The sequence below is a fragment of the Dendrobates tinctorius genome, unplaced genomic scaffold (genome assembly GCF_039654945.1).
Source record: "Dendrobates tinctorius isolate UK_male_01 unplaced genomic scaffold, ASM3965494v1 ptg000062l, whole genome shotgun sequence".
Taxonomy (NCBI): Eukaryota; Metazoa; Chordata; class Amphibia; order Anura; family Dendrobatidae; genus Dendrobates; species Dendrobates tinctorius.
This window is the reverse complement of record NW_027361730.1, coordinates 1,917,291-1,942,174: the sequence shown is the minus strand read 5'-3', so window position 1 is coordinate 1,942,174 and position 24,884 is coordinate 1,917,291. Positions and strand designations below refer to the sequence as shown.

The 24,884-nt window shown below is 40.0% G+C and overlaps 1 protein-coding gene across 3 annotated transcripts in view; it reads right to left on the bottom strand.

Annotated features, from left to right (window-relative positions):
• Positions 1-912: 912 nt before the first annotated feature.
• Positions 913-24,884, bottom strand: part of LOC141092886 (NACHT, LRR and PYD domains-containing protein 1 homolog) — a 71,205-nt gene continuing 47,233 nt past the window's right edge. For 2 of the 3 annotated variants that reach the window (XM_073579207.1, XM_073579208.1), the window contains exons 10-13: positions 20,506-22,051; positions 19,338-19,424; positions 18,054-18,221; positions 913-2,278 (exon numbers count right to left, since the gene is read on the bottom strand). In XM_073579207.1, coding sequence (XP_073435308.1) covers positions 1,978-2,278; positions 18,054-18,221; positions 19,338-19,424; positions 20,506-22,051 — 2,102 coding nt within the window. In that variant the 3' untranslated portion in view covers positions 913-1,977. The remainder of the gene's footprint in view (positions 2,279-18,053; positions 18,222-19,337; positions 19,425-20,505; positions 22,052-24,884) is intronic. The other variant, XM_073579209.1, reaches the window with a different exon arrangement.

Genomic DNA, 24,884 nt, shown 5'->3' with positions numbered 1-24,884 from the left:
CCTGGGGTCAGAATTAAAGCGCTGGATGGATTTGCCCTGACTTCCATACCAGAGATCTCTTTAAGAATGGCCTGGAGTCAGTACCAAAGCGCAGAGTGGATTTGCCCTAAATTCCATACCAATGATCCCTTTAAGAGACCCTGGGGTCAGAACCACAGAGCGGAGTGGAACTGTCCTAACTTCCATACTGGGGATCCCTTTAAGAGAGGCCTGGGGTCAAAACCAAAGCGCTGGATGGATTTGCTCTGACTTCCATACCAATGATCCCTTTAAGAAGGAAGATGTGCCTATGGGATGGAGGATGTGTGATGAGTATATGGGCACGGGAGGGGGGATTCATTTCTGTCATGTGCTCTCTGCTCCTCTCAGGGGGGCAGACAATGGCTGGGAGCTTACGTTCCCAGGGAGGCTATATTTCTCCCACCATGTCAGTGCCTGTTGAGGTGTTGTCAAGTGGGAAAACTGTTGGTCATAGCAACCAATCACAGCTCAGCTTCTTTTAACCAGCTCTGGTGAAATGAGAGATGCTTAGTGATTGGTTGTAAGGAAAACTGTTGCTCATAGCAACCAATCACAGCTCAGCTTCTTTTGAACATTTCTGGTGAAATGAAAGATGTTTCGTGATTGGTTGGTGATACACACACATTCATTTTTATATAGAGAGATGTGTACTTTGGTCATACACACAAAAACCACAGGATAAAATAAACTGAATAAAAATGCTAGTGTGTTTTTGACATATGCACGCAACATGGGCTAAAATGTAAATAAAAAAGTAATCAACAGTGTCTGGCTGTTTAAAAGAGTCTCAGAGATGGATATTTTCTTAAAAAAAAAAAAAGAACATGATATTTTGTAATTCTGTCAATAACATGGAAGAAAAAGGCCAAGGAAATAAGATGAAGTCACAAATGTGTCAAAAGAGCTTTATTTGTGCAGACAGAGAAAAAAAAATCACTTTTTTCAGATGACCAATAAACTTTAAAAGCTCTTACTTTTACGTTCATGCTGTTTAGACTGAATTAAATACATTATTTGTAAAAAAAAAAAATCTTCCCAAAAATTAAAGCTCAAAGCAAGTTGCGTTTGATCTCAAAATAAACATGTGGTAATGTAAGGTTAATAATATAAAATTATTAAACACCCCAAATAAGATGCATGTACTTATCGAAAGTGTGGCGTCTGAACATTTCAATAGTCTCAAAAAGCTGGTTATTGCCACCAGATCCATCTAATACATTAAAGGGCCTGTCACACTAAGCGATATCGCTAGCAATATCGCTATAGCGTCACTGGTTTTTGTGACATTATAGCGATATCGCTAGCGATATCGCTATGTCTGATACTTACCTCCGACCGCTCCCCCGCTGGTTATCGCTGATCGCGCGAGAACGTCCTGGACTGTTTCTCGTCGTCTGCTTCCTGCTGTGACGACGAGCGACGTGTGGACGTGGGTGGGAGGACGCAGGATCGCCTGGTGTGACAGGTAAGTAGCGACTCCCGACCCCAGCGATGTCGCTGGTGAGATCTGCCTGTGTGGCAGCTCACTAGCGACCACTTAGCGATGTACCAGCGATCCTGACCGCGTTATATCGCTGGTCGGGATCGCTGGTGCATCACTAAGTGTGACAGTACCTTTAGATATAATAACTAAAATATAGTAGATGAGAATGAGTAAAATTTGCAAATACTACGGTACGTCTACATTTACAAAAGCTTTATCATCTTAAAATTGCTTTAATATAAAAAAGTCAGCATTTAGTGTTTATAGAAGTAATTTGAGAATACATTTTTTAAGTGTAAAGATATGCAAATGTTGAGCATGCCACTAACACAAACAATAAAAGTATGTTGTTTTACTTTCTGACAATCAACAACCAACTAGCAGTCAACATAAAAAAACACTTAACAGTATTCCTCACTGACTGCCAAGAGCTATTAAATCTCCACAGTTCCAGAATGTAATATTTTTCTATTCTATTCTTTTTGTACTTTTTTAATCTCTTGAACAAGGTTGTCCACTCTCTCCCAGGTGATTTGGGGGTCTTTATTGCAGTCCTGTTTCTCCAAATCCTTTAAAACAGCTGCAAGCAGTGTGTCAAGATATTTTTGATCGTAGCTCTTCCATGTTTGGTTCAGGCACCTAATTTTGTTCTCCACATACTCGAAAAGCTCCAAATTCTCTGCAATCCACAGAACAACATCTAGTTTTTTCTTGGTGTCTTTAAGCTGCAGTATGTTTGTGAGACCATCACCACCAAAAGTATTTCCACAAAGACTGAAAATATATATTAAATATAGGCATATATTAGTAGTTTCCGTATTAAGTTGGCAAGCGATGTTAAATGATATAAAACTTTGTGTCATCATCAGGCTTCTCTCTACTGAATGTGACTTTGGATGGGCCAGGGTAAAGTGCGGTAAATAGCTGGATAAGATGCCATAGACTTTTATTGTCTATGGGTTGTGCATAATTTGTATTTAAATTGTTTTAACTTTTGTAGAAAAAAAAAAAGTATGTTATAGTGATATCAAAATGAGAACACGGGAATCACAAGAGAAGAGAGTGATGTCACTATGAGAACTGTGGATTCACAGCACGAGTGATGTCACTGTGATAAAAGGGCATCACAGGAGAAGAGATTTATGACACTATGAGAGCAGGGGGATCACAGGAGGAAAAAGTGATGTTATTATAAGAACAAATGAGAAGTCTTGGAAATGGGATTAAGGCCAAGGTCACACTTGGGTTGAATATGGATGAGTGCTATGCAACAAAACATCGCATAGCACTCGGACCAGTATTAATCTATGAGGCAGCTCCCATCAACGTTTTTTTTCTCGGGCGTATTCTACGTGCAAGTGAAAACCCAGCATGTTGCGACTGTCACCGACACTCGCCGAGTTTCGGCGCACTCACACCCATATAAGTCTATGGGTGCGAGTGACACAGCGCACATCATTTGGATATCATTTGAGTGCTGTGCAATATACGCCAATGCCGGCAATGGAGGAGATAGAGAAATTAGTTTCTCTGCCTCCTCCGCAGCTGTGATTCGATCCGCTCTGTGCGAGAGACTCGGAGCACAGTAGAATGACACTCGCCTCTCATATGCAGCAGAGCAGGATCCGAGGGTCATTAGCATATCACATCCGATGCTCTCGCATCGGATGCCATACATTAGTGTGGCCACAGCCTAAGAGAGAGAACAGAGAATGGTAACCCACAAGCCATTTTTAGAGAAGGAAAAAGATACTGTATATATGGAAATCAGACTACAGAAATTGGGCAAAAATTTAGAAATTTCACAATTTTCAAACGTTTCATTCTCGTGACCTTAAACTAGAGAGTTATATCACACAAAACAGTTCATAAATAACATTTCCCATATGTCTACTTTACATCAGCATCTTTTTAAACAATTTTTTTTTGTTATGAAGTTAGAAGGGTTAAAAGTTGGCCAGGGGGGCCTGTATGACAGAACATACCCAAAAGTGACAGCATTTTGAAAACTGCACCTCTGAAAGTGCACAAAACCAATGGCGCTTCACAAGAATTAAACCAATGCAGAAGGAAGAAATGGAAATTTAATTTTTTCCAACAAAAATGTTGCTTTATGAGAACCCATAATTTGTTGTGCAATTTCTTGAGAGTAAGCTGATGCCCCATATGTGGTGGAAAACTACTGTTTGGGCGCATGGTAGGGCCCGGAATTGAAGGAGTAGTATTTGACTTTTGAAACACAACATTGGCTGGAATCAATAGCGCCATGTCGTCTTTGCAGAGCCCCTAATGTGCCTAAACAGTGGAAACCTCCCACAAGTGACTCCATTTTGGAAACTACACCCCTGAGAGAACTTACATAGATGTGTGGTGATCACTTTGAACCCCATGTGCTTTACAGAATTTTATAACTTTGACCATAGAAAATAAAAAAACACATTTTTCCCATAAAAATGTTGTGCTAGTCCCAAATTTGCAAAAAACACAAATATCCTGACCTAAAAAGTAAAAAATATACTGCAAATAATGCATAAAGGTAATAATAATAAGGGTATTTAGTAAACATAATTTTGATCAAAATAATGTACAAGCCATCCCGCCACGTCACGGCAACCCTTGTGGGACAAATTTTTTTTTATTTTACAAGAGAAACAGGAGAACGTGAACTCCAATATTTCATGTGCAACTTCTCCTGAGTGCGCCGATACCCCATATGTGATGGAAACCTACTGTTTGGGCGTACGGTGGTGCTTGCAATGGAAGGAGCACCATTTGAATTTTGGAATACTAAATTGGCTGGAATAGAGAGTAGATGCCATGTCATGTTTGCAGAGTCCTTGATGTGTCTAAACAGTGAAAAACCCTCACAAGTGTGCCCAGTTTGGAAACTACACCTCATGAGGAATTCATCTGCTGGTGTGATGACCATCTTGATACCACAGGTGCCACACAGAATTTTAAAATATTAGGAAGTGAAAATGAAATATGACTTTTTTCCACAAAAAAGTTGATTTAGCCTCAAATTTTTCATTTTTGCAAGGGTAAGAGGAGAAAATGAACAGCACAATCAATTGTGCAAATTATCCTGAGTATGCCAATATGTGGTCAGAAACTATATTTCAGCCACAGTGCAAAGACTAGAAGGGAAGGAGCGCCATATTGGAGAGCAGATTTTGCTGGAATGGTTTGTGGTTGACATGTCACATTAGCAGAACCCCTGAGGTGCCAGAACAGCAGAAACCCCAATAAGTGATGCCATTTTACTCCCTACTACCCTGAATTAATTCATCTAATGCTGCAATGAGCATACCAACACCACAGCAGCTTCATATAATTTTATAGCGTTCAGCAGCGAAGAAAAAATAATTACATTTTTACCACTAAAATGTTGTTTTTTGCCAAAGATTTTGAATGGGAAAATAGGTAAAAGTGACCCCTTAACTTGTCTCAAAATGTTTGCAATACCCCATATTTGGCTGTGCAGTGCTGTTTGGCAAGGAATGCTATTTGACTATTGGAGCATAGATTTTCCTAGAATAGCTTGCAGACTCCATTTGCAGTCTCTAAGTGCAAGAACAGCAGAATCCCCTTGAAGTGACACCATTTTGGAAAGAAACAGTTTTATATGAGGCAAATCAACCTGAAAGTTTGTCATTGGCTAGCATGACAGTGACATGAACCAATCAGGTTTCAATAAAGTCAGTGGTCACAGCTAGCATTGTGCACTGGAATGTCAGTGCTTGCAAGTATGTGGGGCTCTGCAAAACTGGCGACCGTAAACAAACGTCTGTGCTGCACAAAGCCCAACAAGCACTGACATTAATTTACCGTCGGTGGTCTAGAAGGGTTTAAAAGTTTTATAAAAAAGAAGGGAGATAATATAACTTAAAAAACAACAACTAATTACATTATGACACAAATTTTGAATAATCTATGTATGTTTTCTAATTTAAGCAAAAATTTAACAAGGAGATGCAATAATCTAAGGGATGGGTGGGTCTGTCGGGTTTCGCCGAACTTTATAAAAAAGTCTGGTTCGAGTGCCCAAGGGTACCCAAACTTTATGCTGAACCTGATCCCCATTCAAGTGAATGGGGTGCTCGAACATCCGTCAGTTCCCATCTGTGTAATAGCGCGGGAAACAAAGTCTCTGATCGATGGTAACCTTTTAGGTTACCACTAGTCACAGCAATTGCGGTTCCCACACTGTCACACAGATAAAGGGTGTGAGCCAGCAGCTGCGATGAAAAAGTTACCGCTGGTCAGGCATCACCCGATGACTGCTACTCTCATCAGCGTATGCCTGGTGTTGCTGATAGCAGTGAGAGCAGGTATACGCTGATGAGAGTATTCACCAGCCGGTGCCTGTGCATAGTGAGAAATATGTCAGTGAGATAATTAGTGCAGTGCGTCTGTAGCTTACTGTATATGTATTTTGTTAATAAATAAATGAAAAAAAATAGCGTTGTTCTCCCCTTATTTTTACTAACCAGCTGAGGGAAAGCAGACAGCTGAGGAGCTGGTGTTATTATTCTGGGAAGGGGCCAATGTCCATAAAAGGTTCCCAGGCTATTAATATCAGCCCATAGCTGTCTGCATTGCCTTTATTGGTTATTAAAATGGGGGGGAGGGGGGTCACCCAAAAAAATACATGGGGCCCCCTCTATATTTAATAACCACCAAAGGCTAAACGACAGCTGAGGGATGATATTAACAGGCTGGGAAGGGGCCATGGATATTGGTCCCCTCCCAGACTAAAAACATCAGCCCTCAGCTGCCGCAGAAATGGTGCATCCATTAAATACATAAAATTCTGGCACTTAGCCTCGGCTTTTTCCACTTGCCTTGGTGTGTTGTCAAGTGGGATAATGTTTTTTGGGGTTGATGTCAGCTGTTTTATGTCCGCTGACATCAAGCCCAGGGGTTAGTAATGGAGAGAAGTCTATCAGACACCCCAATTGCTAACTCCATAGTGAAAAGCAATAAAGACACACACAAAAAAGTCCTTTAATTGAACAAAACACTCCCCAACAAATTCACTTTTTTACCCATTTAACGTAAAATTAAAAAATCTTATGGTAGTTATACTCACCTGTCTGCCGATAATCCACAATGCTGATGTCCCACGACGTGCCCAAACTAATACATATTACTGAACGGTGACATCAGTAATGTTACCACTCAGTCCAGCAACTAGCTCAAGCTGAGCATGAGTACGCAGTTGCGTATGACCGGTGGTGACATCATTAAGGTTACTGCCGGTTTGATGCAGCCGCATTCTCACACTCAGAGGGTGGTTTGCATGTTAATGACCAGCAAATTTGTACAATTCTGACCACTTTAAAGGGGACTTAATACTTTCCGTACCCACTGTATATTACTATATTTACATATGTAGATAGCAGTGCAGTTAAACAAGCACATAGCTCCAGACAGTGAGAGCAGTGATGCACCGTGCTGGGATTGTGATTCTACACTGGATTGATAAGGGCAAGATTTATAACAGCAGCTCCCTTAGGAGCTGAGGAGGATGGAGGTGAGCAGCTGTATTTAACCCCTTTACCCCCAAGAGGTGGTTTGCACCTTCATGACCGGGCCAATTTTTACAATTCTGACCACTGTCCCTTTATGAGGTAATAACTCTGGAACGCTTCCATGGATCCTGGTGATTCTGACATTGTTTTCTCGTGACATATTGTCCTTCATGTTAGTGGTAAAATTTCATTGATATAACTTGCGTTTATTTGTGAAAAACGGAAATTTGGCGAAAATTTCGTAATTTTCCAACTGTGAATTTTCATGCCCTTAAATCACAGAAATACAGCACACAAAATACTTAATAAGTAACATTTCCCACATGTTTACTTTACATCAGCACAATTTTGGAGCCAAAACTGTTTTTTGTTAGGAAGTTATAAGGGTTAAAAGACAAGAGATTTCTCATTTTTACAACACTATTTTTTGTAGGGACCACATCACATTTGAAGTCACTTTGAAGGGTCTACATGATAGAAAATACCCAAAAGTGACACCATTCTAAAAACTGCACCCCTCAGGCTGTGTGCACACACAGCGTTTTTTTAGCGGATTTGCCAATAAATCCGCTATAAAAAACACTAAAAATAAGCTTCCCATTCATTTCTATGCATTTTTCAATTTTTGTGCATATTGATGCATTTTTTACCGCAAAAAAAATGCTTCGAGGTAAAAAACGCAGCATGCTCATTAATTTTGCGGATTTTTCCGCATTTCTGGCTATTTCAATAGGTCTGGAACCGCGCGGAAAAAAACGCATAAAAACCGCGCGTTTTTTGCGCAAAAACCGCACGGTTTCTGGGAAGGGAGTCCGGTTTTTAAGCAGAAATTTTCTGCTACGTGTGCACATAGCCTCAAGGTGCTCAAAATGACATTAAAGAAGGTTATTAGCCTTTCAGGTGCTTCACAGGAACTTTTTGAATGTTTAAAAAAAATGAACATTTAGCATAACTTTTTTTCACCAAAAAATTACTTCAGGTCCAATTTTTTTTATTTTACCAAGGGTAACAGCAGAAATTGGACCACAAAAGCTATTGTGCAATTTGTCCAGAGTACGCTGATACCTGATGAGGGGGAACCACTGTTTCGGCACATGACAGAGCTCGGAAGGGAAGGAGTGCCATTTGACTTTTTCAAAGCAAAATTGGCTGGAATTGAAATTGGACACCATCTCGCGTTTAGAGAGCCCCTGATGTGCCTAGACAGTGGAAACTCCCGACAGGTGACCCCATTTTGGAAACTATCCCCCCCAAGGAACTTGTCTAGATGTGTGGTGAGAACTTTGAACCTCCAAGAGCTTCACAGAAGTTTATAACGTATAGCCATACAATTAAACAATTTAAAAATCATATTTTTTTCCACAAAAATGATCTTTTCACCCTCAGTTTTCATTTTCCCAAGGGAAACAGGACAAACCATTGTTTAGGCGCATGGCAGAGCACGGAAGGGAATGAACGCCATTTGACTTTTTCAACATAGAATTGGCTGGACGCCATGTCGCATTTGGAGAGCCCCTGATGTGCCTAAACAGTGGTAACCCCCCATAAATGACACCATTTTGGAAACTAGACCCCCAAGGAACTTATCTAGCTGTGTGGTGAGAACTTTGAACCCCCAAGGGCTTCACAGAAGTTTATAACATACAGCCGTAAAATTAAAAAATCCTATTTTTTTTTTACACAAAATGATCTTTTCACCCCCGATTTTTATTTTCCCAAGGGAGACAGGACCCCAAAGGTTATTGTGCAATTTGCCCTGAGTACGCTGATACCCCATATGTGGGGGTAAATCACTGTTTGGGTGCATGGCAGAGCTCAGAAGGGAAGGAGCGCCGTTTGACTTTTTCAAAGCAAAATTGGCTGGAATTGAGATCGGACGCCATGTCGCGTTTGGAGAGCCCCTGATGTGCCTGAACAGTGGAAACTCCCCACAAGTAACCCCATTTTGGAAATTAGACCCTCCCAAGGATCTTATCTAGATGTGTGGTAAGCACTTTGAACCCCCAAGTGCTTCACAGAAGTTTATAACGCCCTGGCGTGAAAATAAAAAAAATCATATTTTTTTCACAAACATGATCTTTTAGTCCCCAATTTTTTCATTTTCCCAAGGGTAACAGGATAAATTGGACCCCAAAAGTTGTTTTCCAATTTGTCTTGAGTACGCTGATACCCCATATGTGGGAGAAAACTACTGTATAGGCACACGTTGGGGCTCGGAAGGGAAGTAGTGACGTTTTGGAATGTAGACTTTGATGGAATGGTCTGCAGGTGTCATGTCGCATTTGGAGAGCCCCTGATGTACCTAAACAGTGAAAACCCCCAACACATGACCCCATTTTGGAAACTAGAGCCCCCAAGGAACTTATCTAGATGTGTGGTGAGCATTTTGAGCCCCCAAGTGCTTCACAGAAGTTTATAACGTAGAGCCATAAAAATTTAAAAAATCATTTTTTTTCCACAAAAATGATATTTTTGCCCCCAATCTTTTATTTTCCCAAGGGTAAAAGGAGAAATTGGACCCCAAAAATTGTTGTGCAATTTGTCCTGAGTACGCTGATAACCCATATGTGGGGGTAAACCATTGTTTAGGCGCATGGCAGAGCTCGGAAGGGAATGAACGCCGTTTGACTTTTTCAACAGAATTGGCTGGACGCCATGTCGCATTTGGAGAGCCCCTGATGTGCCTAAACAAAGGAAACCCCCCATAAATGACACCATTTTGAAAATTAGACCCCCAGGAACTTATCTAGATGTGTGGTGAGAAATTTGAACCTCCAAGGGCTTCACAGAAGGTTATAACATACAGCCGTAAAATTAAAAAATCATATTTTTTTCCACAAAAATATTTTTGCCCCCAATTTTTTATTTTCCCAAAGGTAAAAGGAGAAATTGGACCCCAAAAGTTGTTGTGCAATTTGTCCTGAGTAGGCTGATACCCCATATGTGGGGGTAAACCACTGTTTGGGTGCATGGCAGAGCTTGGAAGGGAAGGAGCACCATTTGACTTTTTCAACACAGAATTAGCTGGCATTGAGATCAGACTCCATGTCGCGCTTGGAGAGCCCCTGATGTGCCTGAACAGTGGAATCCCCCCAATTCTAACTCCAACCCTAACCCCAACACACCCCTAACCCTAATTCCAACCCTAGCCCTAACCCTAATGGGAAAATGGAAATAAATACATTTTTTTAATTTTATTATTTTTCCCTAACTAAGGGGGTGATAAGAGGGTTTTGATTTACTATTTATAGCGGGTTTTTATGTTTGGCAGCTGTCACGTGCTAAAAGACGCTTTTTATAGCAAAAATTAGTTTTTGCATCACCACATTTTGAGAGCTATAATTTTTCCAGATTTTGACCCACAGAGTCATGTGAGGTCTTATTTTTTGCCGGACGAGTTGATGTTTTTATTGGTACCATTTTCGGGCACATGACATTTTGTGATCACTTTTTATTCCGATTTTTGGGACACAGAATGAACAAAAACCAGCAATTCATGAATTTCTTTGGGAGGGGGCGTTTATACCGCTTTCACGTGTGGTAAAATTGATAAAGCAGTTTTATTCTTCGGGTCAGTACGATGACAACGATACCTCATTTATTTTTTTTTTATGTTTTGGTGCTTTCATACAATAAAAACAATTTTATATATAAAAAAAAAAATCTTTATTTTTGCATTGCTTTATTCTGAGAGCTATAACTTTTTTATTTTTCCGGTGATGGAGCTGTGAGGGGGCTTGTTTTTTGCGGGACAAGATGACGTTTTCAGCGGTACCACATTTATTTATATCCATCTTTTTGATCGCGTGTTATTGCACTTTTTGTTCGGCGGTATGATGATAAAGCATTTTTTTGGCTTGCTTTTTTCAATGGTTTTCACTAAAGGGGTTAAAAAGTGGCACAATTTTATGGTTGGGTCGTTACGGACGCGGGGATACCAAATATGTGTACTTTTATTGTTTAGCTTTTTTTATAATTCAAATATTTATTGCTGGAATAAATATTGATTTTTTCTTTTTTTTTTCAAATGTTTACAATTATTTAATTTTTTTAATTTAATTCTTACTTTTACACTTTGTCCCACTATGAGACACTTATTTTGTGCAGGCTGATCGCTTCTATAGCATGCAGATCTGCATGCTATAGAAGGTGTCAGTGCTGCAGCTTCAATACACTGACCTGAGAGACTTCCTGGTCATCACTGCGCATGACAGGAAGTCTCTCAGGCCTGGAGTGCCGGATGTCATCATGACGACATCGGGTCTCCATGGCAGCGATCGGGACCCCGCGTCATGCTGAGGCTGTCAGCCCCTCTGCCTGCTCCGGAATTCTGCGATCATGTTTGATCGCAGTGTTCCGGGGGTTAAAGTGCCGGGAGCGGTCTGCGACCGCTCCTGGCACTTAGTGCTGGGTGTCAGCTGTGAGAATCAGCTGACACCCAGCTGCAATCCCCCCGTGAGCGCGACTGATCGCGTATGATGTACTATTCCGTCCATGGGAATTAAGTCCCAGGGCATATGGATGGAAAGTACATCTAATGGCAGAAAGAGGTTAATGTGAACAGAAAGTTAGTACTTTGTAATGGGTAACATAAGAATTCTTTGCACAGATATCACATTTATCCCTAAATCATACTTTCAAACACTTTTACCCCTTTCCAACTTGCTGTTTTGGGCTTTCGTCTTTTCCTCCCCTTATTCCAAGAGGGATAACTTTTTTATTTTTACATCAAAATAGCCATGTGAGGGCTTGTTTTTCGGGAGACGAGTTGTATTTTTGAATGACACCATTCACTTTATCATGTGATGTACTAGAAAGCGGGGAAAAAATTCCAAGTGCAGCGATATTGCAAAAAAAGTGCAATTCCACACACTTGTTGTTTCTTTTTTTTTTTTTATTTACCATGTTCACTATACGGTAAAAATGACCAAGCAATATGATTCTGCAGGTCAGTACAATGAGGTAAAAAAATTTGTAAAAAAAAAAAAAAGAAAAATTGCTTGGTATCCGAGACATGTAGTTTTTTAAATTTTTGGTCGATGGGGCTGTATGAGGGCTTATTTTTTGTGCCATGTCAAAGTTTCTCCAGATCCTTATGCTTACCCACTTTTCCTGTTTCCAATACATCAAATTCAAGAGCTGTTTAATAAAAGAGCTGTATATTAAAACACCCAATAGGTGCCTTTGTCATGAACTAATCAGTGTGATATATATGGTACATTATACAGTCATGGCCAAAAGTGTTGACACCATTGAAATTGTTTTAGAAAATAAAGTATTTCTCCCAGAAAAATATTGGAATTACACGTTTTGTTATACACATGTTCATTTCCTTTGTGTGTATTGGAACAACACACAAAAAATGAGAAAAAAAGGCAAATTGGACATAATTTCACAGAAACCCTCAAAAATGGGCCAGACAAAATTGTTGGCACTTTTCCAAAATTGTGGGTAAACAAATTTGTTTCAGTCATGTGATGCTCATTCAAACCCACCTATGGCAAGTATCAGGTAGTGGCAATATGAAAATCCCATCTGAAACCAGATAAAAAGGTGAGAAGTTGACTCAATCTTTGCATTGTGTGTCTGTGTGTGCCACACTAAGCATGGAGAACAGAAAGAGAAGAGAACTGTCTGAGAACTTGAGAACCAAAATTGTTGAACAATTCAATATCAATAATCTCAACGTTGCAAGTCCATCTCCAGAGATCTTGATGTTCCTTTGTTCATGGTGTGCAACATAATCAAGAAGTTTACAACTCATGGTACCAGGGCTGTGGAGTCGGTAAGCCAAACCTCCGACTCAGACTCCTCAATTTCCATGACACCAACTTCGACTCCACGACTCCGACTCCCTAAAACATGGCTCATGTTTAAGTTTAAGTGATACATTTCCCGTAGTAAAATGGTAACATCAGGCTTTTAATCATTATTATGATACAATAATCAAGCCATTTAGATTAGAACATAAAAACAGTTTTCAACAAAAACGTACTGAACAACATTTGTGCAGTCTATGAATTTGTTCTGAGAAATAGTATCGCCTCCATCAGATCCTCCTTCATAAATGACCTCAAATCTGAACTAATTATTTTAAGGCTAGAGAACAACCTCTCTATACTAACTTGGGTAGGTGGCAAAGCAGTAACCACATGGCAACATCTCTAACAATTTAAGGGTATAAAGAAATTGTCTTGTGCACAGTCAGTTTTGATGAACGATTCAACTTTTCTACTTCAAGAGCAAGTGAAATATTTTGCTGAAATATGGTCAATCTGTTTTCTATAGGAGTGGAATCTTTTTCCCTGCGGTAACGCTTTGCCTGCTCCATGTCGACCAAATACTTGTCAAAATCAAGCTCCTCATGTGATGAGGATGAAGAAACAGCAGCAGCAGCACTGGCAGGAGCCAAGTCCGCTTGCTCTTGGCTGTCCTGTAGCCCACTCTTCCTAAATGCTACCTCAATCAGAGCTTCTTTTCCTTTAGTAAGCGGTCGATCTTCCAGCAATATACGATGACTCGGGTCCACAAACAGCTGCCAGAAGAATTTTATTTTCTAATAGCAGTGTCTCTCTCCATTTCATTGAATCAGCAATGCCCTCTGTGATTAAACCTCCTCTTTGGGACAGGCAAAACAACAAGTTCTTCCACTCCTTTCTAAAAATGCCAGGAGTTAAAACCTCAGCTTGTAACTTTTTAATCACTGTAAATGGTTGATGAAGCAATTCCTTCAATTCAGCCACCTGTGTCCATTGACCTTCATGTAGTATTACCTGAGGATTGGCCATATCTACAAGGAAGGGTTTCAGCTCAAGCAATCACTCAATCATCAAATAGCTGCTGTCCCACCGAGTGGCTTGATCAACAATTGCCCCTTTTCCAGCACGTCTCTTCAGGGGTTCTGGCAGCAATATCCAATTTCCTCACTTTGCTAATCAGAGTTCCAGAATGTCCCTCTAGCAGACTATATCTTATTGCCAGCTGCAGCGTGTGCACAACACAGCGAATGTGATTAATAGGAAAGAGGTGTGAAGCAGCTTCAACAAGATCATCTAATTGTAAACTGTTCTTTTATGATTCATAATCTTACAGAACTTTTTTCACTAAGGTCTGGAGAAACTGGCTGCTGTGATGAGCTTTAGTAGCTTTTACTGCCAGTAACAATTTTTTTGTTGTCACAAACATATCAAACGTTGATAGCAAAATAGTTCACTTTGTGACGTGTGCAGACATCCATTTTAAGAAACACAAAGCATCTCTTGAGAGTCTTTTTAAGATCTTCCTTTTGGTTAAGGGTTCTTCAATCACTAATTTTCTAATACTTCCTCTTTCCAGAGAAACACCAAGTTTGCGGGCCATTTCTCCATTAAGAGCTGTAAAAGCTGGTCGTGCAAATAATGAGAATGGCACACTGTCCTTCACAACAAGCTCGATGAACTGTGTTTTAAACACATCTACTGTCATTGTTACAGTAACTTTGTCACTTACAAAGTATCTTGTAACTGATGCTTGAGGAGCTCTTTCCTCCTCCTTTGCTTTGGTGGTGCTGTGATCTTTTTCAATCACAGCTTTGTAAACTTCTGGGTAGCAGCATTGTAAATGTTTTTTTGGATTGGACGCTCTTGAATGAGCATTTTTATCACTGCCTGAGTATGCAATGATTTTGGCACCACAGCATTTGTTTTCATCTCGGTCACTTATACACTGACACACAACATTTTTTTTATCTTGAGTCACTGTGAAATACTCAAATACATCTTACTTCATAAGATGCTCCTTAGACATTTTGTAATTATGCAAATTCGCTCTCATGTTCTGTAAAAAAAGGTATATTGTAATTCTTTCAAGAATAGGGAATCATGAGAGAGTTTAGGATAGAAATAAAACAATCTTTGCATAAATCAATAGGACAGATGATAAGTATAAAATTTGTAAATGTGTTAAGTTTGCATATGTTGCTAGATAGCTTTAGGCTATGTGCACACGTACCGGAACTCTCGCGGAAATTACCGCGAGAATTCCGGAATTCCATTCCGCGGGAAAATCGCATTTTAAATTCCCGCGATTTTCCCGCGGAAAAACTAGCATTTTGCAAGCATAATTAGCTTGCAAAATGCTAGCGTTTTCCAAGCGATCTGTAGCATCGCTTGGAGAACTGATTGACAGGTTGGTTACACTCGTCAAACATAATGTTTGACAAGTGTGACCAACTTTTTACTACTGAGGCTGCCTATGCAGCATCAGTAGTAAAAGATAAAATGTAAAAAAAAATAAAAAATGGTGTTATTCTTACCTTCCGACGTCCCGCGCAGCCGTTCCCAGTAATCCTTTGCGAAAATGCCCGCGATGACGTACGTTCTCGCGGGATCGCGACGTCTCGCGGTTATTCGCGATGACGTCGCGCGAATGACCGCGAGACTTCGCAATCCCGCGAGAACGGACGCCATCGCGGGCATTTTCGCAAAGGATTACTGGGAACGAGAGCGTGGAGAGAGGCGGGAAGGCTGCGCGGGACGTCGGAAGGTAAGAATAACAATATTTTTTTATTTTAAATTCTATTTTTTACAGGGATATGGTACCCAGAGCCCGGAGGACAGTCTCCTCTCCTCCGGACCGTGGGTACCATCCGCAAATGTTCTGCTTACTTTCCGCATGGTGGGCACAGCCACATGCGGGAAATAAGCGGAACAATGCATTCCTATGGGTGCGGGATCGCCGCGATTCCGCAAAATTAATGAGCATGCTGCGGTTTTTACCGCAAAGCGATTCCGCTGCGGTAAAAACCGCAGCATTAGCACAGCATTGCGGAATCCCATAGGAATGCTTATTTTTCGTGTTTTCGGGGCAAAAATCACGCAGTTAAAACTGCCGCGGAAACGCGAAAAAAATGCAACGTGTGAACTCAGCCTTACTCTGAACTTTCAATGTCAAGCTTGTCTCAGGGTACAGCTCACTAAATGCTTCACATCATATTTCTTCACAGTCTATGAAGAGGGGAGGAGTGAGGAAGCATGTTTGTGGTGAATCATATTCCAGAAAACACACACAAAAATATATGTCCTCATCGATCTTGTTACTGCATTTCCAAATTTGAGATGTTAGAAAACAGTTTTTCCCCTTATACTATATGTATAGTGTATACAAGTCATCAGAGCAGCTTATTTCTCCAAACATGAGCTAAGAGGAAAAACAAACTAAAACATCAAGCATACAGAGACAACATATACTGGACTATTGACCACAGTTTATTGAAAGTTTAGATATGCTTTAAGAAGTTTTTACCTTAATCCTGCTTTCCTGTTCACTCCCGAAGTTCTGAGATGAATGCAAGCATTCCTTCCCTGTGTGTTTGCTTTTTTTCCCCCTTATCTGTAGAGGAGGAGCTTCACTACTTATCATGGACATAAACTGCTGGACAGATTCATTTCAGCTAAAAGTCTAGACCTTAGATCAGGAATAGGACTGATATTTATAGGACATTTCATAACTTTCCCAAATTCTTATGAAAAAAAATATTCCCCACAAACTGCATTGAGCTACTGTTCCCAATTTATTATATATTTTAGGAGTCGGAGTCCAACTTCACAGCCCTGCATGGCACTGTAGCTAATCTCCCTGGACGTGGACGGCAGAGAAAAATTGGTGAGAGGTTGCAATGCAGGATAGTTCAGAGAGTGGATAAGCAGCCTCAATCAACTTTCAAACAAATTCAAGCTGTCCTGCAGGCACAGGGTGCAGCAGTGTCAACACAAACTATCCATCGACATTGAAATTAAATTAAACGCTATGGCAGGAGACCCAGGAGGACCCCAGTGCGACACAGAGATATAAAAATGCTAGACTGCAGTTTGCCAAAATGTACAGGAGTAAGCCAAAATACTTCTGGAAATTGTCTTGTGGACAGATGAGACGCAGATAGAGCATTTTTTGTAAAGCATATCATTCTACTGTTTACCGAAAATGGAATGAGGCCTATAAAGAAAATAACACAGTACCTACAGTGACATATGCTGGAAGTTCAAAGATGTTTTGGGGCTGTTTTGCTGCCTCTTGCCTTGACTACGTGCAAGGCATCATGAAATCTGAAGATTACTAAAGGATTTTGGGTTGCAATGTAGTGCCCAGTATCAAAAAGATGTGTTTGTGTTCTAGGTCATGGGTCTTCCAGCAGGACAATGACCATAAACATACATCAAGAAGCACCCAAGAATGGATGGAAACAAAGCTCTGGAGAGTACTGAAGTGGCCAGCAATGAGTTCTGATCTAAATCCCATTTAACACCTGTGGAGAGATCTTAAAATTGCTGTTGAGAGAAGGCGACCTTCAAATATAAGAGACCTGGAGCAGTTTCCAAAGGAAGAGTGGTCCAAAATTCCAGTTGAGCACTTTAGTAATGGGATGCTGTATCTCCTTCCAAGAATGTTACCCCGTAATAAGGATTGTCGATTTTTTTTTTTTTCTTTTATGTTGGTATTCGATATATGTTATTCTATGCCTGTTTGTGGGTTCTCTAGTTTTTAAATTTTTTTTCCGTACCTGTACAAGGTTGTTTATTCCCCACTCCCTTCCCTCCCTTCCTACCTTCCTTTCCCTACCCTGTTTATTTAAAAAAAAACAATAAAATTATTTGAAAACAAAATTCCAGTTGAGAGGTGTAAGAAGCTTGTTGATCGTTATAGGAAACGATTGATTGCAGCTATTTATTCCAAAGGGTGTGCAACCAAATATTAAGTTGAGGGTGCCAACAATTTTGTCCGGCCCATTTTGGTGGTTTTGTGTAACATTATATCCAATTTGCCTTTTTTTTCCTCTTTTTTTTGTGATGTTCCAATACACACAAAAGAAATAAACATGTGTATAATAAAACGTGTAATTGCAATAATTTTCTGGAAGAAATAGTTCATTTTCTAGAACAATTTCAAGTGTGTGAAAACGTTTGGCCATGACTGTATATCAAAAGAAAAGAGCAGAAGTGTGGCTAAAGCCAAAAGAAAAACATAATAAACTAGCATACTGTAGTTCCTGAAGTGACAGATTTTCCTGTAGGTGTTCGACCATCCCATGTGTTCCTCCATCTGTGATTTTGTTATCATAGACATATAGACCAGTTAGCGTTTTATTATGTTTAACAGCTTTCCAAAGTTCTTGAGCGCCATGATCACCCAACTGATTGGTTCCCACCCTGCAAAAATAAAATTTTACTTATAGTATGCAATGGTTGAATTTTTTTTATTGGGTATATAGTCTAAGGAGCAAATTGTGTTTCTGTGTCCAGCTTATGGAACATGGACAGATGCTTAAATTGTACAACTTTTTGTCAGGCTGAGATGCACACCTACAAAGAAGCATCAACCCTGAGTATTTCTTTCAATAGGGTCGCTGATGTTCTTTTATTCTTTGTAATAGCGTATTTTTCAGATTATAAGATGCATTTTTTTCCTCAAATTTGAAATGAAAAAGGGGGTGCATCTTATAATCCGAAGTGAGTTTACTGAGGGGCGGCTGCAATGGAGCAAGGTCACAGGAGACAGGGTCATTGCTTCAGGAGGCCGGCAGCAGCAGGAGCTCTCGTCTCCTGAGATTTCAAACTGTGCATGCACCGCTTCCGGTGGTCATCGTACCAAAGCCCACCGCAGCAATATCATTTGGAAAATGGACTCCGCTCATCAGCGCCGACACCATCTGAGATCCCAGACAACGCAGCATCGCCTTGCTCCTGCCGGCCGGCCTCCGGAAGCAGCAACCTTGCCTCCTTTGGCCCCACTCCTCTGTAGCCATCCCAAGGTAAGCTAACGTTAAAAAGGACTATAAGACCACCACCATTTTATTTAAAAAAGGTTTTTCCTATTTTGCACCTCAAAGGTGCGTCTTATGGTCCACAAAATTTTGTGAATATATACCTGGACCAAAAATATATTGATTTAAATATGAACATTTCAATGTGAAATCGAAGAAGAAAAAATATGCAGCACTCACCAATATAGCTGAAGAACCGTGCATCCTGTGCACCTCCCTCCCCTAGCATTCCTCTAACGTCCTGTATGTCCACATACCTGTTGATGGAATTGATGTGAAATAAAGATGCACAGTTTTTCAGCTATACTTCCATTTCACATTGAAGTATTCATGTTTTTTTATGCAAGCACCTCCGTTTTTTGACTGAAACATATACCGCAATACTTCAGATAAATAGCTCCGTCTGTTAATGTGGTGATTTGTGTGCCCTAGTTTGCCGTTCATCTGTTTGTTCTTTGATTAAATATGAACATGTAGAAAATATGCAGATTTCTATACTCACGAAAGTTTTTCAATAATACAGCCAGGCTCTACCAGAATTTCTCCTAGTACCTTTCCAGCTTCTTCAGTCAAGTAGTTAGAAGACAGCCTGAAACAAATAAAATCAATCCAAATATGATGACCACAGAAATAAATATTTTATGTAATATAGCTATTTATGTACAGCGAGTGTTTATGTATGGGTATTTATGTACAGGTATCAATGGCCAACGAATTGTATCTATATTCCCAAACTTGTATGCTTTTGGAATCACATATTTGATGTTCTCAAGAGCTGTGCCATTCTATGAAGCCTGATGTAAAATACATTTCCAGTTTCTATAAATCTCAATTTTTATTTTATCCAGTTTGTTTATGACAATACAAAACTGGATGAGCCTATATTTTATCGCTGAGATTCAAATTATTCCTACAGGTATGCTATTTTATCCTGGGTATGTTTCAATACATGGCAACAGTGCCGCAATCAGTTGTCAGGACTATCATTAGAACTATCTGGTCTCCATAAGGACAAATGGTCAAGACCCAAAAGTGAGTATTATGTGAATACTATCCCTTTTTGAACATGCATTTAAATTAATGTTAAAGAAAATGCACTACGCCAGATAAAAGGTTTGAACCTCATTTCCCAATTAAAAGGTCACTTTTACTTTAGAATGGAAACCTTATAACTCCCGTACAACAATTGTTGGAGTTGGTGAGTGTTTGACCATAGTTTGCGTGGGCTGTGTTTTTGCTACTTTTTTTACCTGCATTTTTGAAGGGTAAACAATGCTGCACTTTACAGTACCAGCAAAGTGAATGACACAAACATGTTGCTTATTTTTTTCCTTGCGGATTTGAACCAACAAAAAGTTTTTTCAAATCTGCAGCAGGTTGATTCTTTTAGCTTTTATGTAGTGTTAAACGCAAGTTAAAACACATTAAAAACATATGTAAAAATGTATCAACAAACAAGTATTCTGTGCAGCATTTATCCTGCCACGTTTTTCTTGTGCAGAAAAATCAGCTGTAATTACTCAATGTGTTCACGTACCCCAATAGTGACCCTGTCCGTAATGCCAACCAATCTATGGCACATAAAGATAAAATGATCTGTGCATTGCATTGGTATCTTTTACTGGTATTACTCTACAACTGTATTGGAACAAACAAACAGATCAGCTTACATAACATTTTTGGTGTTCTTAATCACACTTCTGAGTCGTTTAACACTTTTGTCCTCAAGAGCACAAAGCCTCAAGTCCAGTTCTTCCAATTCAATGTCTTTGAAGCAGTAATCCAAGGCCTGGATATCTTTAAAGTTCAGAGGGGTGTTAAAGAGCTCTAACTTTTTCAAGTTTGACAGAACTTCTATTGTCATCATCTCATCATGAAGTTCAAAAATGCAATGGAGGAGTTTCAGCTTTTCAGAAGGTCTACATTTGCAAATGTTCTCCTTGAACCAGTCTGAAAGTAAGTCTTCCATACAACTGTTCTTCATGGGCATATTATTACACAGACTCTCACAATCTGGATAATTGAGAAGTCTCATGAAGAATCTTATGAAGTGATAATATTTTGCATTGTGCTCATCTGCAACAGATTTTAGCAACTCAGTATTCCTATGTATATTGCTTCCAAACACCCAGAAATTCAGGCACTCTTTTAAGCCTCCTGTACGGTGTATTTCCCATACGCAGTGTGCAGCTGCCAACATGTCTCTCAGAATATTGCGCTGGTACTTACTTTGCTCTTGGCAGTTATAAAATTTCAGAAATGTGTCCCAGGACTCTATAGTCTCTGTGCTGTTTGGCTCACCTTTAATAAGGTTTACATATGATTGACTTGCCATATTTATAAAAATATTCTGCTTTATTCTTTCTCCTATGACATTTGTAGTCCACTCCAACAAAATATCAGTAAGAATCGTATATGGACTAGAATCTCTGATTGTTTCCAGATGGTGGTTATTGCTGAAATGACTCATCATTACAACAAAAGCAGGCATGTGTGTGATATCTGATATTTTTTTACATCTCTTGTCTGATTTTTGCTCTTTTACAGTAATTGTATTATAGACATTCTCAGTCTCTTGCTCAGTAAAGTCTAGAAGAATAAAAGCTGAGTTGCATTCCTTCTGTAAGTCAATCAAAGAGTCATTGCGACATACAATTAAGACATCCATGTCAGGCACAAGTATTTTTTTCATGATTTTTTCCAACAAGGGGTACATATTTAAAGAGCAATTAGTTATTTCACTCTTCTGAGTTGAGTCTGAGTTTCTGTTTTCACACACAAGGTCATCAAGTCCATCAAAAATGAGCAGGATATTATCCATGCTGAGAACTGAAGAAAGGTTAGAATATGTTTCATCACATACAGCCTCCAGGCTCATGTTATTCTTGAATTTTTTGCTGGGTAGGTATACAATACATTTATACATTGTAAGTTTTTCTTGTATCCATTCAGTTTGAAGCCATTTACAGAAATAGCTTTTTCCACTCCCGGCATCCCCCAGTAAACACATTCTTCTGGATATAAGCTGCTGCTTTTCCGGTGTAAAAAGTTCTTCTGCATTTATAGTCTCAGACTTGTCCTCTGTATATGCTTTCATTTTTCCAGAAGATTCAAGAAAACTACATTTTTTCACAAGTAAATGTCTTTGTGATAGAGAATAATCTTTATGTTGCATAATGTAGGCCACACTTTTTTTATAATGTTGTATTATAGATTCTATAAAATGACAAAGAAAAGGTTTAGAAGATCATGTTTAAAATGAGGCACACATATACACAGTACAATAAGTGGAGAGATTGCTCAATAGTCACATTATGAATATCATCAACTCGCTAGACAACATCAAATACTTTATTCTTTCCCACCCCTTCACTTTGATCATGTACACTGCTCAAAAAATAAAGGGAACACTTAAACAACTAAACAACACAAATTAACTCCAAGTCAATCACACTTCTGTGAAATCAGCATGTCCAGTTATGAAGCAACACTGATTGTGAATCGATTTCTCCTGCTGTTGTGCAAATGGAACAGATGACAGGTAGAAATGATAAGCAATTAGCAAGACAACCCCTATAAAGGAGTGGTTCTTCAGGTACTACAGACCATTTCTCTTTTCTTTTCCCTTTTTGGCTGTTGGTTTTGTCATTGCTCTCTCTCCTAGAGGTACTGTAGCATGAGGCAGTGTCCACAACCCACAGAAGTTGCTCAGGTAGTGCAGCTCATCGAGGATGGTACATCAATGTGAGCTGTGGCAACAAGGGTAGCTGTGTCTGTCAGCATAGTGTCCAGAGCATGGAGCAGATACCAGGAGACAGGCCAGTAAACCAGGAGATGTGGAGGAGGCCATAGGAGGGCAACAATCCAGCAGCAGGACTGCTACCTTCCCCTTTGTGCAAGGAGGAACAGGAGGAGCGGTGCCAGAGCCCTGCAAAATGACCTCCAGCAGGCCACCAACGTTCATGATTCTGCTCCAACTGTCACAAACAGACTCCATGAAGGTGGCACGAGGGCCCGAATCCACAAGTGGGTGTTGTGCTTACAGCCCAACACTGTGCAGGCTATTGCCATTTGTCAGGGAATATCAAGATTGGCAAATTCAACATTGGCGTCCTGTGCCCCTGTGCCATTCATGGATGAGAGCAGGTTCACACTGAGCACATGTGACAGACATGACAGAGTTTGGAGACGCTGTGGAAAACGTTCTGCTGCCTGCATCATCCTTCAGCATGACCGGTTTGGCAATGGGTCAGTAATGGTGAGGGGAGGCATTTCTTTGGAGTGCTGCACAGCCCCCCACGTGCTAGCCAGAGGTACCCTCACTGCCGTAAGGTACTATGATGAGATCCTCAGACCCATTGTGAGACCATGTGCAGGTGCAGTGGGCCCTGGGTTCCTTCTGATGTATGACAATGCTAGGCTTCATGTGGCTGAAGTGTGTCAGCAGTTCCTGCATGATAAAGCCATTGATGCTATGGACTTGCCTGCCCATTCACCAGGCCTGAATTCAATCGAGCATATGTGGGACATCATGTCTCATTCCATCCTCCACGTTGCACCACAGACTGGCCACGAGTTGACTGATGCTTTAATCAAGGTTTGGAAGGAGATCCCACAGAAGAATATCCGCTACCTCATCAGGGGAATGCACAGGCGTTGTAGGGAGGTCATACAGGCACGTGGAGGCTACACACACTACTGAGCATCATTTCCTTGTCTTGAGGCATTTCCAATGATCAGCCTGTAAAATGATTTTGCACTTGATTTTGAGTATCATTCCAAATCCAGACCTACATGGGATATTTTGATTTACATTGATCATGTTTAAGTTTTATTGTTCTCAACACATTCCACTATGTAATGAATAAATATTTAAAACTGAAATATTTCATTCAATGATATCTAGGATGTGGTGTTCCCCTTATTTTTTGGAGCAGTGTATACAGTTAGGTCCATATATATTTGGACAGAGACAACATTTTTCTAATTTTGGTTCTAGACATTACCACAATGAATTTTAAACAAAACAATTCAGATGCAGTTGTAGTTCAGACTTTCAGCTTTCATTTGAGGGTATCCACATTAAAATTGGATGAAGGGTTTAGGAGTTTCAGCTCCTTAACATGTGCCACCCTGCTTTTAAAGGGACCAAAAGTAATTGGACAATTGACTCCAAGGCTATTTCATGGACAGGTGTGGGCAAATATCTTACATCTAGAGTAATTCTGGAACACACTTATGGGTCCATTACATATAATATTTTTGCATGAATGCTTGAACTTAAAGTAAATAATACATTTACCATAATGTGCTCAAAAGATATCTGCATGCCATAGCCAGTTCTGCTCTGTCTCAATCATAGATAACAAGGCTGTATTTAAAGGGAATCTGTTAGGAGGATCAACCCTCCTAAGCCATCTATATCGTCATGTAGGTGATAGGAAGTTAATAAAATGATACCTTGATATTTGTGGTCTGATGTCTTATTCTAGAGGAATCCAGTTTTTTTATGTATGTAAATGAGCTGTTCCAGGTTATGGGTCGGACACTGATCTGCATGAGAATCTAACTCCAGAGCTTATTTTAAATAAAAGGGGGAGTTACCTGTATGATTTGTTATGGCTGCTTACTACTCTTACTGATCTCACTGGAGAGATCTCAGTGCTTCAGCTTCCATCTCACAGCCAGGCAGGGTTACAATATTGTCGTAACACAGCAGTGCTGCAGTAAATGTGTTTGTAAGAAGACAAAGCTCAGTTTTACTGTTCTGTGTTAGTTACATGTCTCACACTGGTAACTTCCCCTTTTTAAAAAAAATTAAGTTCTGAAGATTCTCAGGGAGATGTGTTTTGCCCATTGTCTTTAAGGGTATGTGCACACGAAGTGGATTCTGCTGCAGATTCGCAGCGGATTTGGCCCTGCGGATCCGCAGCAGAATTAGCTGCGGTGTATAGTACCATTATTCCCTATGGGAATTAAAAACCGCTGTGCAAACGTTGCGGAATTTTCCGCGCGGATTTTGCTGCGGTTTCAAATCCGCAGAAAGAAT